The sequence below is a fragment of the Oreochromis aureus genome, linkage group 11, assembly GCF_013358895.1.
Source record: "Oreochromis aureus strain Israel breed Guangdong linkage group 11, ZZ_aureus, whole genome shotgun sequence".
Classification (NCBI taxonomy): domain Eukaryota; kingdom Metazoa; phylum Chordata; class Actinopteri; order Cichliformes; family Cichlidae; genus Oreochromis; species Oreochromis aureus.
In genome coordinates this window covers 29,406,136-29,424,468 of record NC_052952.1, presented here as the reverse complement: position 1 = coordinate 29,424,468, position 18,333 = coordinate 29,406,136, and the positions used below count along the sequence as shown (strand labels likewise).

The window sequence follows — 18,333 nt, the reverse complement described above, 5'->3', positions numbered from 1 at the left end:
GCTGAAATGGAACATTCAGGTCTGTGTTAACACAATGCAAGGCTCTTCACAGGCGTTGATATCCCAGCAGTTCACCCCAAAGGGATTCTACAGGCTTTAGTTTACATGCTAAATATTAAACTTATGAGAGAACAATTATAAAACAAGCCTGAATATGCTGGACTTGTTGGGAGGGTTATCAGAAGAAAGCTTGTCTCTATTAGGAGCATGACTGCATAGCATAGATTTGAAAACTTTGATTTGAATAAATCAAAAGACCTCTGGAACAGTGTTGTTTGGGGACACCAGCCACAGGACACATTGAGTCAGCCATGAACTCTTCTGTATACCAGTTGAATGTGAGGCCAGGTAAAGCTTTGTTTATCAGCAGGCAAAGTTACTGAAATAAGAAAGAATCAAAGTGTTGTAATGATCCAATCAAAGTGTAGAAGATAGCTGTGCACAAAAGAATACCTTCAAACCTTAACAAACTGAAGCAACGTAATGAATGCATTGGTACTGTATATGGAGAGAGTTCTGTAGAGCCACTTGGTTGTTGTCACCTAGAGGTGTTTGTGCGAATACTAATTGGAGGACATGAAAGAGTCCCATTGATGACGGAGCACAATGGGGAAGCAACACAAGCAAAAACAGAAGAATCCCATCATTTAATCTTTTTTCCACATTGGACCGTGTTTGTGTGTCTCCTGCCTGCTGTCACTGTGTGGAGAACATGACCCTCACAATGCTGCCCTTGTGCCGAGGACTGTGGTGGAATAGGAAACTAGGTCTGACACAGCTTCCTCTCCCACTGCCCCCAGAGCCATGTGGGCAATAACAAAGATGGCTCAATGCGCACTATAGTGCTCTTTGGCAACGACCTTATGGGAAAGGTTAGAATACACAGGCTAACTTGTTGTCTACAGGGTTCAGAGATGGCTCATCACTCTGTGCACTTTATTGTACAATATGTTTTTTGACAGCACAAAGGAATGTAAGAAAAGTCTGCAGATTTGATGAAAGTTAATACTTTTCTTTGTTTTAATGTGTAATTTTAAGGTTTTCCTTCTTAAGTGTTCTTAAGACGCAACACACAAAACTTATCTTTATATATATTCATTGTTTTTTCAGTCATTTCAAACAGGAATTTAATAAGATTATAGTTTACAGATACTTTGCTATCTGGTAATTGATCAATTAATACTTTAATGGGCAATTAATAAATAATGCATGTGTTCTAAAGGTAACATCTACCACTGACAAGTTTAGCATGTGTCAGCTCTCTCTGCATTTTCAAACAAGGCATGTTTTACAAGTCAGTGTTTGCACCTTGACCTGCAATACCAAAATGTAGAATTTTAGGTGCTAATGTTTCATTCATAGTTATAATCCTCTGAAAAACTTTTTGTTTTTCATATTTTGTCTCATATTTAATAAAAACAAAGAAAGAATGACTATAAACAAAAACAGACAGAAAGCTTTTGAGTGTCAGATCTTCATATGGTTACAAGAGTCCAGTTTACACACTGTTGATTACAGAGTGGACCATATGACCAGAGCGAGGGGAGAGAGGGAGTAAGAGTTAGAGACTGATGACAGATGAACATTTGATGATTGGACAGAGGACACAACAGAGATAAATAGTAGAGAAACAAAGTCAAGCTTTATCCAGAGAATTTTCTGATTGGACACTGAAAACATCGTGCTGGACGATGCTGGAGGATGACCGAACGGATGTATCTTCTCAATTACGCAGGTTTCTGTCTTTGCCTTTCCGATTAAAAATTTGGGAAACATTGAATTTAAAATTTACCTCTTAACTGGAAGTTTTATTGACTGATGATGCCAGGCTGTCTGTGAGAACAAAATATTCTGTTTTCTCATGAATCACAGGAGGAGGAGGAGTGACACCCTTCATAATGAACTGTGTGGTGATTCTTTTATTGATATCAAGGTGCTTCACCTGGTCTTCAGCTTTATATACCCCTGAGAGAGCAGGTAATATCCCATTACTCTCACATGATGGGTGACGTTTTGGCAAAGCTTTGCAGTTATATATTCATGTACTGACCTGAGCATACTTTACATACCTGTTAATTTACTGCCTAACTTGCATCATTTTTGATGACTCAACCTGTGAATTTATCTGTGTAACAGAAGAAAAATAAATCATATTTGTGGATGTTGCCAATATTGCCCAGTATTGAACTCCTGATCAGTTTGTTTTATGTAAAATGCAAATATGGGCTAAATTTCATCTTCAGCACAGTATTCATTATGAGGAGAATATTTTTTTATCAGTGCTGCAAAGAAAAGAATATATGTTACTGCATACAATGTAGAAGGCTACTTCTAGTCATAGATGGAGTGGAATTTATATACCACTACTCAATCGGAGCACTTAAAGTGCATCAGGGAGAACTTGGGGGTTTAGTATTTTGCTCAAAGACCCAACCAATCCAACCTTCTGGTTGGTACTGACCTGCTCTTAAAAATCATTACTGAATTAGATTGAATTAGATTTTTTTTTTCATGATTATCAATGTAAATATTTTTGCTAAAAATGTGTCTTGTGAAGAAAATTTTAAAGCTTTAACCTAAAAGGGTAAAAATAACTTTTGCACTGCAGAAAAATTACACTACACTGCTCGGTGTAGTGCAAACAAGTTGTTCTTTTACCCAAAAAAGTTGTCACAGTGGAGGTTGACGTTAGTGTTCTATTTATGACTGACTGATACTTGACTTTCTTTCGCCCACAGCTTCCAAGAAACTAAAGTATCTTCTTGAGCCGCCTGTGTCTGCAGACGTCACTGGTCAAAGAGGAGATAATGTCACCTTACCATGTATCCTCAGAACCAAACCCAGCCATTACAAGGTTAAATGGACCAAAACTGAACCAGAGAAGGTTGGACCAGAAAATATTATCATGATATCCAATGCACATACATTCAAGCCATACGGCCATCTTGGACAGCGAGCTTCTCTGCGGAAGGCTCATGCCATGGACGCCTCCCTGCAGCTCGGCCGTCTTGAGCTGGAAGATGAAGGCACGTATCGCTGTGAGCTGGTCAATGGCATTGAGGATGAGAGCGTCACCATTACTTTGAGGATTGAAGGTAAAAAAAAAATTGTATCTGCTTTTTCAGGATATCGGTACATGTCTGATTATTCAATTATTCGTATGGTATACACTAGCTAAAAAAAGGGTATTTCTGGTAAAATAGTGGTTTGAGCCATTGGTGGGTCATGGGGCAAAAACACATGAGAATAAAAAGGATTTTTTTGTAGAAAAAATAAGGTTTACCCATGTTTTTATGGTTCAACTTGGATCTTTTTTCTCCTGCTTATCAAGAAGGGTCTGCCAGAAAAAAAAATAGTCTGAGAACCGCTGATGTGAAAGATATACAGGCTATTTTGAAATGTTCTCATAGCTTCATAGGGGCACTCATTTTGCCAGGGCAGAGAAAAACCAGCACTGACAGCAGGCCTTCTATTTGTAGGTGTGGTCTTCCCGTATCAGAGTAAAGATGGCCGTTACAGATTCAATTACCAAGAAGGAAAAGAGGCTTGTGCCGCGCAAGATGGCACATTAGCCACATACAGCCAGCTTTACAGAGGTACCCCACACACTGTTCAAAGCATGTATTCCCAATCAACAAATGCTATCTACTGCTTGTCCAGCTTTATTATTTTGTCTCTTCCTGCAGCTTGGACTGAGGGTTTGGACTGGTGCAATGCAGGTTGGCTCCATGATGGCACTGTTCATTATCCGATTATTCACCCACGACCAGTTTGTGGAGGCGAGTTGCCTTCAGGCATCCGCAGTTATGGCCCAAAAGATAAAAACAATGATCGGTTTGATGCTTTTTGCTTCACTTCACAGACATCTGGTAAGATAGGAAACAAACTTTTCTACTCTTCCATTTTTTTGCAAGTGTGGTTAAATATTTTTCAAATCTCAAACTGTTTGAAATATAGAATCACTGATCCAAATGCTATTATTTATTCCTGTTGTAATACGCTTGTTTAAAATCACAGCATTTTTTGGAGACCATATCTTCAGAAAGAACTAATCAGCAGAAGCCGAGAGAGTCACATAACAAGGCGTGGAAGTCTTGAGAGGCTAGTGTATGTTTGGTCTTCACGTGGGAGTTCTTCAAAATAGAAAAGGAATCGAATAATACTAAGTCAGCTTCTTTAAGAAATAATTTAACACCAGATAAAGTATACAATGTCACACAATAGACTGTTTATAAAAGATGGACATAGCCACCGTGGCCATACCCAGTGGTTTTAAATCCCCATTTTGACTCCTGGAATGTTGGTTTTGTTAAACCTGAAACAGCCTATTTTATTTGAGAGGGTGGAGTGTGAAGTTAATTTAACCCACCAAAACTGAAACACAAGCGTCATGTACCACACAGCAACAAGTTATATTTTGTGTAATTCAATAAAAATGACCCAAGTTCTCTATATCAGCACTCAACAAGACCTGTCACTCATCTTACAGCTGTTACCAGTTGAGAAACAGCCTTGGGTGACTTTTCCAAGAAATGCAGGTTTTAGCACTTCCTCATCCTGCCTTAGGCACTCCTGTAGGCTGTATGCACTCTTGGTTACACCCTTAATTATGAGAAAACAATTCTGAACTTCTATGAATCAAAGTGACAAAATAAACTGACTCAACCCAGAAGAATCCTTAGAAAATATCATCTTTTTTGTATACAGTTATACAGTTTAACAAATGTATTAAACCACCAGAAAAACAAAAGGTCATAAAAACAAGAAAATTCAAATATTTTAAAAGTCTTTTAGTCATTTTTCAACTAAAAATAACTGGGTTCACTGAACTTAATTCACATTTTTCTCATTTAGGCTGAAACACAGCTTAACTGTAAAACAGCAAATTCATAAGCTATTACTATTATTTTAGCATGAAATGATTAACTATTACAGAAATATAAAACGTGATATTGTTCATTATCAGTACTGTTAACATTACACTGGGTGGTGGCATAATAAATTTGTGAAGCACTGTATATCGTGCAGTTAAAGATCTATGCAGTGATTATTTTAAAAAAAAGAGTTCCCCCTTTAGAAACCCGAGCAGTGCACCTCAAACACACCCAGGTCCCAGAAAGTCACCACACTTTGGATTTCTTGGTAATGCCAGTGGAGCCATGGTCTACAGGGCGTTGCTTCTTAATTTTTTATTGATGATTGTTTATGGTTGAGTGCAGTGATACTGAATCCGGATTCTCAGTAGAAATAATGTGACCTTTAATACCTACCACACAAAAGCAGTATTGATAGTAGGTGCTGTTGTGACATGATGGAAACACGTTCAGTGGGAAAATGCTTGTTTGTCTCTCCAGCTGGAAAGCCCTACTGATACTCCCACTCTTACTGTTGAAAATATGACAGACATGTTTGGACTTGTAAAACAATAAGGACTTTTAAACAGTTGTAGATTTTCTTTTTGTCAGCATTTAAATAATTACCTATTCTCTGTCTCTCTTTCTACAAATGTTTCCTGCTCCCACAGGCTCCGTCTTCTACATAGCGGGGGCTTTCTCCTTCGAACAGGCCGGACACACTTGTAAAAATCAGGGAGCTGGGATGGCATTGGTTGGCCAGCTTTATGCTGCCTGGCATTTCCGTAAGTTTGACCAGTGCGATGCCGGTTGGTTAAAAGATGGCAGTGTTCGGTTTCCCATCAGCAACCCCAGGGAGCGCTGTGGAGGTATCCCAGAGGCAGGAGTACGGTCATTTGGATTCCCAGACAAGAACACACATGTTTACGGGGTCTATTGCTATAGGTAATCCAAGAGCATGACTAAGAAAGATAGAGAAACCTGAGAGACCACAATACATACAGCTTTATATACCAAAAGATTGTCCCAAATGAGAAAGTTTATATCTGAGGCTACAGACACTTTGCACTATTGTTATTTTCAACATTATAGTAAAGTAACTATGACTGGGTATAATAATGATTAAAAATAACTAAAAGAATGAAAGTTCGTGGAAAGTTCAACAACTAGTAGATTGCAGGCAAATGTTATAAAATAATGTTTATATGCACAATCATCTATCACTAAGCCTTTAATAATAACAGCTCTGCAAACACATCATGTGTCTGTTTAACATAACTCTGACTTGCTTTTATATGAGCAAATTCTAAGGAGAATAAACACAAAGGATGAACTGCTTTATGTGCAAATTAATGATACATAATTTAATTTACTGAATAAAAAGATGACCTGTTATCAGTTTGGATGTTTTTGTATATTTTTTCCTTACTTTCCAAAAATATCTCAGCTGCTGGAGCCTCTGTCCTTATTTATCATAGAGTGCCTGGATGTAGCCTACCTTTAAAATACTCATTTTTGACATGCATCTAGATGCCATCAGTCCTTGGAATATAAATGAAGGAAGGAGTAGCCTCTTTCAAAACTGCACAGATAAGGTCATGATGTCAAGATGTTAATGATTTAAAGTAGCAGCAACCAGTTACATTACAGTTTACTGTTAAGTTTTCAGTTTCAGTACAGCTGCTAGGTTTCAATGTGGGTCCAAGGGTGCAAGGGAAAGCTTCCTGCCTCAACAGTGCATTGAAAGAAAATATTAAAGCAAGGAGGGACTTATTTAATGAGCCTTGCAATAGAAGTTAAAATAACACGAATTATACATTTTTACACATATTTATGAAAAATATATACAAATAAAAAATATAAAATATAGCAGTGATCTGCACTCCTATTAAATGTTTAATGAGTACCGAGACAGTCCGGTAGCCTTATCCGTTTGTCTACATGAAATTTCTCTGATTTCAGTGTTGGTACTTTCCCTCATCTAAAGAAATACCAAAATTAAAGGGAATCACTGATGTCCCCTTCAAGAAAATGTTAACATAGTTTCCACATGGTGTTTAAATCAGTTAAACATGTTAGAAAAAAAAAAAAAACTGCGTCTGATTAAATCTGATTAAAGCTGGTGTGACTCACACTTTGATGGGACCTTATCTACATGTAAATTGTATCTATACATTCTTAAGAGAAATAAAAAAACATTTCCAAAGAAGTTCCCACCTCTTCCTCCTTCTCTTATCTCCGCCTTCAAGCAAGAAAACAACAACAGATGAACCAGTCCTGTGAAAAAATGAAGAAAAGGAAGAGCCCAAACAAAAGGGTTACTCCAGGACAGTCAAAGAACCACAAAGCAAAGGCCCCATAAATGATGAGGGTCGCAATTACCAAAAAGGGGTGGGCAGCTGGCCCACAGCATATTACTCCATATTATTTGGATCAATAATAAATTTGTCATCAGTGTACGCTATGGTGGGCAATCCTATGGCTACAAATGAGGGGAACTCCTAAATATTCACACTGTTTTTGAGACATAACGTCTCTAGCAATAAACAACTTGACAACAACGCTTATCATGTTTGGGGGTTTTTTGTTGCTTGAATTTCTTTTATGTTCACTGTAATTAATGTTGTGGTTAGTTTTGTTTGCTATTATAACTAATATTACATGGAGGATATGTCTCAGTGGCAAGATTCATCAAGTTCAAATATTGTATTGCAAAATATACAGTTGACTCACATTCAAGTGGGTAGCCAAGTCTAAGCAAAGAATTTCCAAATCTTCCTAATGCTTGTTGTGTTGACAAATGTCTAAATACTACAACTACACATTGCCTTGACTTGCCATTTTTAAGTTTGTTTTTCAAGCCCACACATTTTTTTGTACCCTTTTCGTAACCTATAATGATCTTGCTACAGAGTATACCACATCATTTCTTTTATCTGAGATGCACTGCACTGGCCCTTATAACCTAAGTTACACATTGAGATCTACTACCCACTTTCAGTTAAAACAGAACACACATGAAATCCCTTTTTAATAAAGGTGAAAGGTGAAAAAAGATTTTGTGTTTAGAATTCAGCAAAGTTATAGCAGCTTCAGAGAAATTTATAACAGTAAAAAAAAATGTGTCCCTTTAATGAGCAGTTACATGCTCTTTCTCCCAGTAATGAAGCATTGTGCTATATTAGAGCAGAATAGCAGCACTTCCTCGAGTGCAGCTACTCTAAGGCCTCATTTGAATTTCTTTGATCATTAGATATGTGTGAGCTATCTTAGGTTTGACACATCTGGTGGTGTTTTCAAAATTAAAATTCACAGAAAACCGTCACTCATAAATAAAAACAAGGAATCAGTCAGACTGTAAGAACAACAGATTTTAGTGAATGTCAGACCAGCTGATGCTGAGAATCAATTCACACTTTGCTACATTTAACACCTATCAGAAACTCATCAAACTATCATGAACAGCAGTTTGTTACAAATATGTTAAAATTACAGTGTATGGTAGCAGCAGTCAAATTCAAGAATTCAACATTGTCTTTAAACAGGTTGATTTCAATGTCTGCTATTGTCACCTAAAACACAACAAAGGCCAGCTAGAACGGCTGATTGTGAAAGTAAGTTACATCAGTAACAGTGTTACTAAGTCATAACTGGCTACAGTTACTGGTTCATAAATATTCCTTGATCTCTTAACTGCCCATATCGTATTAACAGCTTGGGTCAAATTTTTTTTTTATATCATCTACTTGGTACTTGGTTTCCATTTGATTTGGTGTATTTCAGGTATTACAGGCTAATCATCATACATAGATATGCAAGAGCTAATTGTTTCCATAATCTGCAATTATTGCTCTAATTATACCACAGATCTCTCATCTTCTAACTGATTCTAATTGATTTATATAAAAGTTGTCCACCAGCTTAAAAGTTGTCCTTCTGTATTAAAAGTAAGAATGTATTTCTTCCATACATACTCCAGCAAAAAATAGATTTTTTTCTTTTTAAACAGAAACCCATTTCTTCCAAAAAGGAGGAGGATGATTGTTGCACCAAAGTGTCGTCTACTGATCCAAAATGCGTGTTGGATCCTACTTTATCTTTTGATAAGGTTCATTAGAAACTTATTCTGGGAATCATATTTTTTTCCATGCATGTCTAGATCGAACTGCATTTTCAAACAATATGAACAGATTTTTCTTGATTTCACAAACATTTTAGACACGCTTTGGTCAACACTGTAAAACGCATATTTAAATTAGAGCACTTTTCCAGAATTGTCCATTATTGTGGGAACTGTGACCTTGAACTGATATTAAAATGAATGACTTGTTTTATTCAGGGCAATTTAATGCAGAAACTGGGCAGGACTGACTTATAAGAAACAAGAAAAGTGTGAAAACAGGAGAAGGAATGTTTGATTTTTGTTTTAAATAAGGCAGGGTGGCTTTAAACATTCCAGTTAATGTCCCAGTAGAGCAGAGCTGCTTTCTCTGTGGCTGTACCCATGGCCTCCTCGCGCTGCTCAGCATGTACGGTAACTAGGTCCTCTTCTTCTGAATGAGCTAAATGTGCAAGAAAACAGGGAAAAAAGAAATGATTGCAGATGTTAAAAGACTGATTTACAATATTTCTAGACTTTTTTTTCCATGTCAGCTGCTTTAAATTAGTTTGCTCTCTATAATCTTTGTATAAATGAGCTTCCTGTGCTCAGCTGACACTCCTACGGCCTCATAATGGACAGTCTCAGCTGAATCTGAGATATTCTTTCTTGCCAAAAGTTGGTATGTTCAGTACACCTTAACACCTGCAGACACTTTTTTTTTAGTCCCACTCTTGACCATTATATTACGTTACTTCTTGTACTACAGAGGTCAATACATGCATGCCTGATTTTCTATTATATTGTTCACTTAGAGTGAAGAAATTTATTTTTTAGGGACAAAAACTCGCAATGTTTCACGGATCTGATATCTGAAGATATTCTGTCTTAAGGCTTTTAGATAAAAATACCAGAAAAGTGTTTTTGTATTTAATTTACATTACAGTCATATATTACATGGCAGAAGCACGTGACGTGACTGTTTTATAGTAATAGGTGTAACTAATCAAGGTCAGACATATGACGAACTTACTTGGCATGCAGGTAATTTGAGGCTCTTCCCACTGGCCACCTGGCAGGCATTTAATGATAGGATTCATTTTCTGGACAAAATCCTCTTCACAGTAGTATCGCACTTTGGTGTTTGTCTCGTAACGCGACCGCTTTTTCCCAAACACCTTGGCATGGGGAACATGGGGGGGCTCACCACAGGAGGCTGTTGGAAACCACTTTGAGTCTTAGATCTTTACTTTTTTCTTTTTTTTTTTTTAGAAAAGGAGTTTAAAATTGAAGGAATTAGGGGAGATTAAAATGAGGTGAACTCACTGACGCCCTTCTTGCAGGTGTATGACAAGTGGTAGTTGCATGGCACGTCACTCCAGCGGCCTCCATCATGCCACACCATCACCGCACAGTCCTCACCAGACAGGAAGTAGCTGTCAGGCTGGCCTTTGTACCAGTTTTCATAGAGCTGACAAAGAGAAGTGAGCAGATTTGAAATTACATAGTAATCTGTTTGATGTGCTCATTCTCACAGTCATAAATCCGGTGATTAAACAAACCAAATGTAAGAAAATCATGTTAAACAGCTGATAAATCCTCATGTACTTCATGTACTCATGTACTGAATCTCAAACAAGTCAGGTCAAAACTAATAAAACTCACCAGTGGGTTTCCATCTGACCAGCGGAAGTCTCCCTCAATGGTTCTGTCATTTAGTCCAATCCACTGATATTCTCTGTATTTTTCTAAAATTAGCATAAGAATATATATATTACATATATTGTTTATTAAGTCATTGCACTTTTATTTTGAGGACAAGTTGTAGACAGTTTTCTGTTTGTTGTCAATTTTTTTTAAATTAGTAAACCCTATTTTTACTCCTGAGAAACACTGCCTCTCTAAGATACTCTTCTTATATCCAATCACCTTTTGCCAATTAACATAATTAAATTATGTTTGTCCAGCTGTTTCTGTGTTCTACTGTGAATAATGCACTTTATGACATTTGCAAATCATTCTGTCTTTACGTACATTTTACACAGCATCACAACTCTTTGGGGAATTCGGGTTACGTTCATCTGCCCCCCACCCCCCCACCCTCAGATCACAATTAAACATGTAATAAAAAAACAAAATGCTTCATGTTCCCAATTTAACATTTATGCACAGCATGTAAACAATATGCAGATATATTCTTCACACTTGCCAGCAAGAATAATTTGAATTAAAGTATGTTTTGTGAGAAAATTATGAAAGAAAAAAATCTTTTGTAGTACACATTCCTGCTTTAAAGTTCTCTGCTGTTTTGGGAAGCCGGCTGCTTTTCACATCCTTACATAACATTATGAGTATCAGTTAATAGGATCAGTACCCACTGCCTGCCGAGCACAAGGAGCCGCCACCACAGCGATGTCAGATAACTATGTCATCGCCCCTTAGCAAGACAAAATACCAACAGCAGCTTTGAGTCACTGCCATTTTCTTGGATAGAAAAACACATTCCAGGTGATGAAAGACACGAGAGGTTATTGTTGTGTCTTGTCTGGAGAACATCTCAGCGCCTTGTTCCTAAAACAAACTCATGACTTTTCATTTTTTAATACTTTGACTCATGTTGAAGCATGAAAAATGACTGGTTTGACATCTGCCTCAGTGTAGCAAGGCAGAAAACCCAACTGCACAAAACCCAAATAGCACTCAGCTATTAGAAACAACAAAATTCATACTGTCCTTTGATTGGGAATGTGACTTTTATTTTTTACAATGAATTTTAGATTTTACGCGTGGAGAACAAAATACATTATGCATTATTGACCACTGTGCCAGCATCTACCAATGTTTCTCCACTGGGATTAGGTTACTGACATCTGAAACAAATGAACAAAAATATTTGTACTTATTACAGAAACTAACTTAATAAGTACCATTTAGTTTTTCATGAGAGCAACCCACATACTCAACTCTGCTGCTCAACTCACAAATGCGGGGAAATAAACAGGTTTTCCAACTGTATAGGATTTACTGCCAAAAAGCATTATTGCAACAAAGAAATAAATGCCCAAATACATACTTCCTTACTTTTTGTGACAGGTTTATTTTTTAAAGCCATGTAATTCAGTGTGTGCTTCTTAGACATGAATTGGATTTTTCAAGTAAGTATTTCAAAACTTTGCAAGATTACCCAGTGCAAACATTAAAAATATACAGACAGTCTAAAAGTTTGTCATCATTATTTGTGCGATATACTTGACGTTTCTTCAGCTTCAAGAAGTAACATTTAACTCATCCAGTCAAATTATGTTTTTGCTTCCTGATTACAAAATCTTTGAAAAGCGTATGAGTCACTTGAGTCATGTTTTACCATTGATGTAGTCCTGCTCCTCAGGAGTCATGACAGAGAGTAGATGCCCGCCGCACATCCGACAGTGCTGCTCAGCTGCCTCCCAGCTCTGCCGCTTGCTAAAATGACGATAACAATATCCCTGAAATTTCTCCCAGCCTGGCTCACACATCTCCAGGTCTGAGACAGAAGAGAAGAGAAAGGACAGAAAAATATCAAGAAATGTATTAAGTCTGAATAAGTAGGTTTGCTTATGTTTGGAAGATTGTACATCTGTATTTTCTGTAATTAACTGGTGCTATACCTCTCTGGCAAAAGTCTCCTCCATAACCGGGTAGACAAAAGCATCTTAGCGATTCACCGTCGACACACGTGCCTCCATTCAAACAGGGATTCTCCAAGCAGGAGTCTGCAGATATGAGAAATGACAGTTATAACAGAGATCCAGAAATATTTCAGGTGTGTGCATTATTCTGTATCTGTGAAACTAATATTTTAGAATTTTTTTAAAAACTGCATGCTTCATTCATTGTATTAAACTGTCAGAGTCTATGTGTACAAACATTAATTTCCCAGCCATTTTCTATATTAATGGGAATAAAATTCCATATATATTTCTTATTTTATTTACAATTATAAAACTTATTGCTTAAAAACTCAAAATACACTTAAAAAAAGGAACAGATTATAAAGATAAAACTCATTTTCAAATGTAAAACCCCTTCAAAGACACACCAGCAGAGGGAGCTGTTGCCACAAACATCGTTTCTCCAAATTAGTTACCAGTATTTACTCTGTTATTCTAATTTTAATATTGCAAGTCATTTAATGTCATTTTAAAAATGGGTTTCATTTAAAAAAAAAAAAAACAATCTAAAGTTTTTAATTGCCTGAAGTGATCCTGCACATTAAGAAAGAACATCCTTCATTCCAGACTTACGCATGAAATACAATATTTGAACTATAACTACAACAAAATCAACTCAAGGGATTTTACGTTAAACATTATGAGTCTCTGATGACATGACCTGGCTGTTCTTTACACTAAAATAACTAAGTTATGTAAATAACTAATCTAATCTAAACTAATAACTGATCCATCCGTTGAGTTGAGTCAGCTTGAAGTCTCGCCTCTGTCAGTGCGCCCCAGGGTGGCTGTGGCTACTATGTAGCTTGCCATCACCAGTGTGTGAATGTGTGTGTGAATGGGTGGATGTCTGGATATGTAAAGCGCTTTGGGGTCCTTAGGGACTAGAAAGCGCTATATAAATACAGGCCATTTACCATTTACCATCTTAAACAGCAGTATAGGGCTGCGCTATATGATGAAAATCTAATATTGCAATATTTTTTTTGACTATATCACAATACACGATATATATCGCAATATGTCTTACTGGGAGCAAGGGGGGTGAGCTACAGTTTAACCCTCTGTGCAGTGTAAAATAAACTCCACATTTGACATTTTCCTAATCACACCTTACTCTTCCCAAAACACTGATAAGCATCAGCTGCTGTTTCTATTAGCACTTCTTTCTGGTGTACAGATACCTGAAAAGCCTCCTTGTCCTGCAGCTGAAACTTTGGCAGCAGGCAGGGAGGCAGCCATGGCAGTCTGCTCATTCCCTTCAAAATACACAGGGTATATGGTGGGAGCAATGATAGTCATATCACTGTTGTCTGTGGTCAGTGCTGAACTGGAGGTCTCCTCCTCTTCAGGATGCCATGTGCATATTTTAACTGAAGGCTCATCTGTGCCGGTCACCTCCATACCACCATGGGATCCATGTTCTGCTGAGACATTTCACGACATGTTCACAAGTTCATTTTAAAATCAGACAACAACTTTCTTGGAGTTTGTGTAAGTTGTCTAGCTCTCCATGAGTAAATAAATATGTGGCTTATTAAAAACAGATATGTTTGGACTTCATTACAACTCACTATGTAAGATGGTAGAAGAGGTTACTGTTTGATAAACAAAATATTTTTTGTGAAGTATCTAATAAAGGCTTTTAGAGGAGACATATTATCCACAATTTACTTTGCCACTGTTGCGTGCATAATTAGGTATCCCCACTGTGTCGAGACACACAAAACATGAGAAGATAATATTTCTTTGATTTCTTTCATTTAGGTCAGCAATCATATCTGTGAACCAATAAAATTTGCAGCTGTGGTGGCAAGCACAGCACTCCATCCATAAATACATATGTCTGAAAAGCAAGCACTCATAAATCGAAGACAAACTAAGGCAGTTTACCATTGTTATTTCACTGCTACAGCCACCAGAGCATGTCAAATGCTGTGCTTTTACTGAACGAGCAAAGCTGGGTCTTTACACACTCCAAGTATTTAGAGGACATTTGAAGAACAGAAGATCCATTGATTTACTACTTTTTTGATAGAAAATGGAAAATCTTAAGTGTGGCTAATGTTACCATTACCTTGACAGGCCAAAGATATGCCAAAAAAAGTCAAGAGGTAGGTTACAACTTTTGCTTAATAGGTGTCGGGGGCACAATGTCCTGCTGTTAGAGTGATGTTACCAAGGAAGAATGACCCTGAGGTTCATTGATGCTTAGATGGAGTGGCACATGCAGTAGTCACATCCACAAGAACGCCAGCATCTGAACTGTCAGAGCAGAACATTGCTTGATCTCTTCTAATAGAGGTTTTCTCATCTACATTTTTTTCTTAGTTTCTTGTGACTGAAATGTGACATATAGTCTAATTAACCATCCATCAGTCATAAGCCATTTTCCATTTTTCTATAATAATACTATGTCTTACACATGACTTATGAAAGGCAGTGATTTTATACAATGGTGACTTAAAAAGTAAAAGTTCATCATTAAAAGGTTATCATCAATGTCAACCATCCATGTCAACTGACTCACAGTCAACTGAAGGAGCTGCTACTCCCATTGGCTGCTCTACTGTGTCTGACAGAGATGTTATTGTAACAAACAGCAGCTCTTTTGGAGTTATAGCTAAAAACATGTAAAAACAAAAACAACAACAACAAAAACCTGAATGGCACAGGCCTATAAACAAGGGTTTATGAATGATCTGCATGGTTTCCTCAGCTAAAACTCACAATACACATACTGGGAACATGTGGGCCCTACATTTATTTGTTAGAAAGGGGTGTCAGACCCTTTCAAACTTTACCATTAATGGTCCCGGTGTTGATCTCTTGCTCGTTAGAAGCATCATCAGTTTCCTCAGGAGCAGCAGGAGGCTCGGCGCTATATTCTCGATCAGACCGAGACTCCTGTGGTGTGGCGGGAGAAAGCTCAGGTTCCCAATTGGGTGTGAGTGTTAAATGAGGGATCAGAGTGATTTTTATCTCTGAAGGAGGTGCATCCGTGCCAGCATCACCATTAACTCCTTCTGAATTGGTGTCCCCTGAGTTTTCTGGGTTTTCTCCTGACGATTTACCGGGTCCTTCTGTGACATCTTTTTCGGTCCCCTCTTGTGCAATATTTGTGATATTTTGGGCTGTGCGGAGGATAATCACTGAGTTGTCTCCTAATCCCTCCATTTTGGGTTTATCCTGAATGTCGTCCAAAGGCTCAGCCCCAGATGAAATGTTGCTTTCTGGTATGTAGGTTATTATCTCTGAACTGGCTTCAACTTCAACCGGAGGAGGAGATAAGGTTGCAGAGATTGGGGATCCCAACAATAAGACAGGTTGGTTTTTTAGAACAGGAGCATCGATGCTGGAACCTATGTCGTCTGAGAAAGTGATGACCTCTGCAGCTGAGATTACAGTTGGAGGGTTGTGTCCACTCTGCTCTGCCAGATCATCTGTTGCCACATCTCCTGAAGTGCTACTCAATTCCTCAGCACTATGGTCAATTGACTCCGTTACATCTGAGTGGGCTTGAGTAGGATGGTAACCTGCAAACATAAAAAATATCTCTACACTTCTGAAGCAATTTAGACTCATAATGGGAAAACCACATGCATGGTATAATGCTAAAAACTAGTAAAGTAGCAAAGAAAAGTAACATTTTGGGTATTGGAAATGTAAAAAATGTTTACAGGCCTGAACAGAAAATTGTGTTCAAGATATACAGAATTTCACTGTGGGTTACTTTTTGTTGGATACAGACGTGGACAGGCAGGTGGGCTGACAGTACACTTTAATGGTGCTCAGAAATAATGTAGCAGTATGCAATCGCTATAATGCTAATTGTGCTGTGGCGCAGGCAAACGTCAGAGCAACACATGTGTACCTCTGCACCAAGGAGGAGAGAAGCCAAGAAGTTTATTTATTATCCAATTCCAGCATGAAGAGAAAGTATATTAGTGGGAGATTACACAGCTGACCACATCTACATGAATTATTTAATCAGTGGATATAATAAATGGATACAGATCAACTAAAAGGTTTAAACTGTAGTAAACAACAGCTCTTTACTTGGTTCTTTAATTAATATTTTTTACCTTCTTTATATATATAAATGATTTTAGCTATGTAATTGTGTTTAAAAATAGTTAATTGGAACAGCAGGCCATTAAGATACAATGGCTAACCTAATCACCAGCCTTTAATGTACTGGCCCTGTGCATTTACTGCCTTGACATTTTGTATTGACACTTAATATCTTTCTACCTCCTGAGTTTTCATCTAGCACTACTACTTGGTCATTTTTTTAAATTCTGCAGCCGCTTCCATTTTTTCTATTTATGTATTTAATTTATTCAACAAAAGCAGAACAATACACACACACACACAATCTCTACCACTAGAGGAAGGAAACAAATTACAACCTTTAGAACTCTAGAAACTCTAGAAAGAGTAACTCTTAATGAAAATAGACTGCCATTTACTCTGAATGACTAATCAAACGACTTTAAACTACAGCTCTCATTTAACCATGTACTATTTTTTCTATATTTTACATATTTAACCACATCTAATCCATGGCTAGTTTTAGAATCACAAGTTAACCCTTTTGGGAAGAAACCCCCAGACACAGATGGAGAATGACCGCAGCCAGGGTTCAAACCCTCCTGCTGTGAAGGCACAGTGCTAATCACGGCACTACGACCCGTCTTATGGGCTAAATTTCACATTTAAATCTTACTTACTTGAATCAAGGTTTGACTTAGTGACCACTTCGGTTATGGCAGTGGTGTCCAAATCGACTGTCACAGAATGTTCCTGTTCTCCATCTAGAGAATCATCAGCTGTACTGTTTTCAAAAGCAAAAGCTGGCATCGGGGAAGTGGCGTGAACATCTGTTACCTCAGTGTGGAGTGAACTCATCGCCACTGATATCTCCTCAATAGTACCAGTGCTGGCTTCTTCTGGCTGTTCTGAAGCATCATAAGAGGTGCTCACATAGACAAGCTCAGTCACTGAGGTATTTTCCTCAGGGACATATGGAGTGTGGTCCTTTCGCAAAACAGGTAAATGCCACTCTTGATGCACCTCATCAGCTCCAGATGTGGCATTACTAACTGGCACATCTGGATTTTCAGTCATAGAAATATGATGCTCTGTGGGTTCTCCGCTTTCTGGATCTGTCACATCAGTTATGGGTATAATGGAGTAATAACCAACTGTAACTACATTATCTGTGTTTGGAGAAGGGGATGAAACTATATACGACTCCTCGTGATCTGTGCCTGGATCCTCTTCAGGTGCTGGCTGATAGGACTCAGGGTAGTCGGCTTTCTTTACCAGTTCCCAAGTGTCATTGGTGGACATGTGCTCTTGGTGATCAGACAGAGGAGTTACAGTCTGAGGAATGTCTGCTGTCAATTGTGATATTGTCACTGTGTGAGCCTCGACAGTGCCCTGCTTTATTGGATTTGTAGTCTGGGCAACTCCGTCTGTCGTTGCTTCACTTTTGCTGACATCCTCCTGAGTAGACGTAGTTACAAAAACAATATCTTGGCCAATATCCTCTGGCTCAGTGGCTAAATCCTGGGGAGAATCTGTGTAGGGGCCATTATCACCTGGAGAAAGAAACATAATTAAAAAAAAAAAAACTGAATTCACAATATCCTTATGTTTACTCTTC

The 18,333-nt window shown here is 37.9% G+C and overlaps 2 protein-coding genes across 3 annotated transcripts in view; one reads left to right on the top strand and one right to left on the bottom strand.

Annotated features, from left to right (window-relative positions):
• Window positions 1-1,604: 1,604 nt before the first annotated feature.
• On the top strand, window positions 1,605-6,175 carry hapln2 (hyaluronan and proteoglycan link protein 2). Its single transcript, XM_031745945.2, has 6 exons — window positions 1,605-1,735; window positions 1,873-1,977; window positions 2,739-3,095; window positions 3,480-3,596; window positions 3,687-3,869; window positions 5,525-6,175. Exons 1-6 carry the CDS (start codon window positions 1,702-1,704, stop codon window positions 5,800-5,802), a joined length of 1,074 nt encoding a protein of 357 aa, XP_031601805.2. The 5' UTR covers window positions 1,605-1,701; the 3' UTR covers window positions 5,803-6,175.
• Window positions 6,176-8,216: 2,041 nt separating this feature from the next.
• bcan (brevican) overlaps window positions 8,217-18,333 on the bottom strand; it is a 29,100-nt gene continuing 18,983 nt past the window's right edge. Inside the window, exons 7-15 of one of the 2 annotated variants that reach the window (XM_031745902.2) lie at window positions 17,396-18,268; window positions 15,467-16,198; window positions 13,847-14,089; window positions 12,600-12,704; window positions 12,317-12,475; window positions 10,618-10,700; window positions 10,279-10,423; window positions 9,986-10,168; window positions 8,217-9,415 (exon numbers count right to left, since the gene is read on the bottom strand). In XM_031745902.2, coding sequence (XP_031601762.1) covers window positions 9,300-9,415; window positions 9,986-10,168; window positions 10,279-10,423; window positions 10,618-10,700; window positions 12,317-12,475; window positions 12,600-12,704; window positions 13,847-14,089; window positions 15,467-16,198; window positions 17,396-18,268 — 2,639 coding nt within the window. In that variant the 3' untranslated portion in view covers window positions 8,217-9,299. The remainder of the gene's footprint in view (window positions 9,416-9,985; window positions 10,169-10,278; window positions 10,424-10,617; window positions 10,701-12,316; window positions 12,476-12,599; window positions 12,705-13,846; window positions 14,090-15,466; window positions 16,199-17,395; window positions 18,269-18,333) is intronic. The other variant, XM_031745903.2, reaches the window with a different exon arrangement.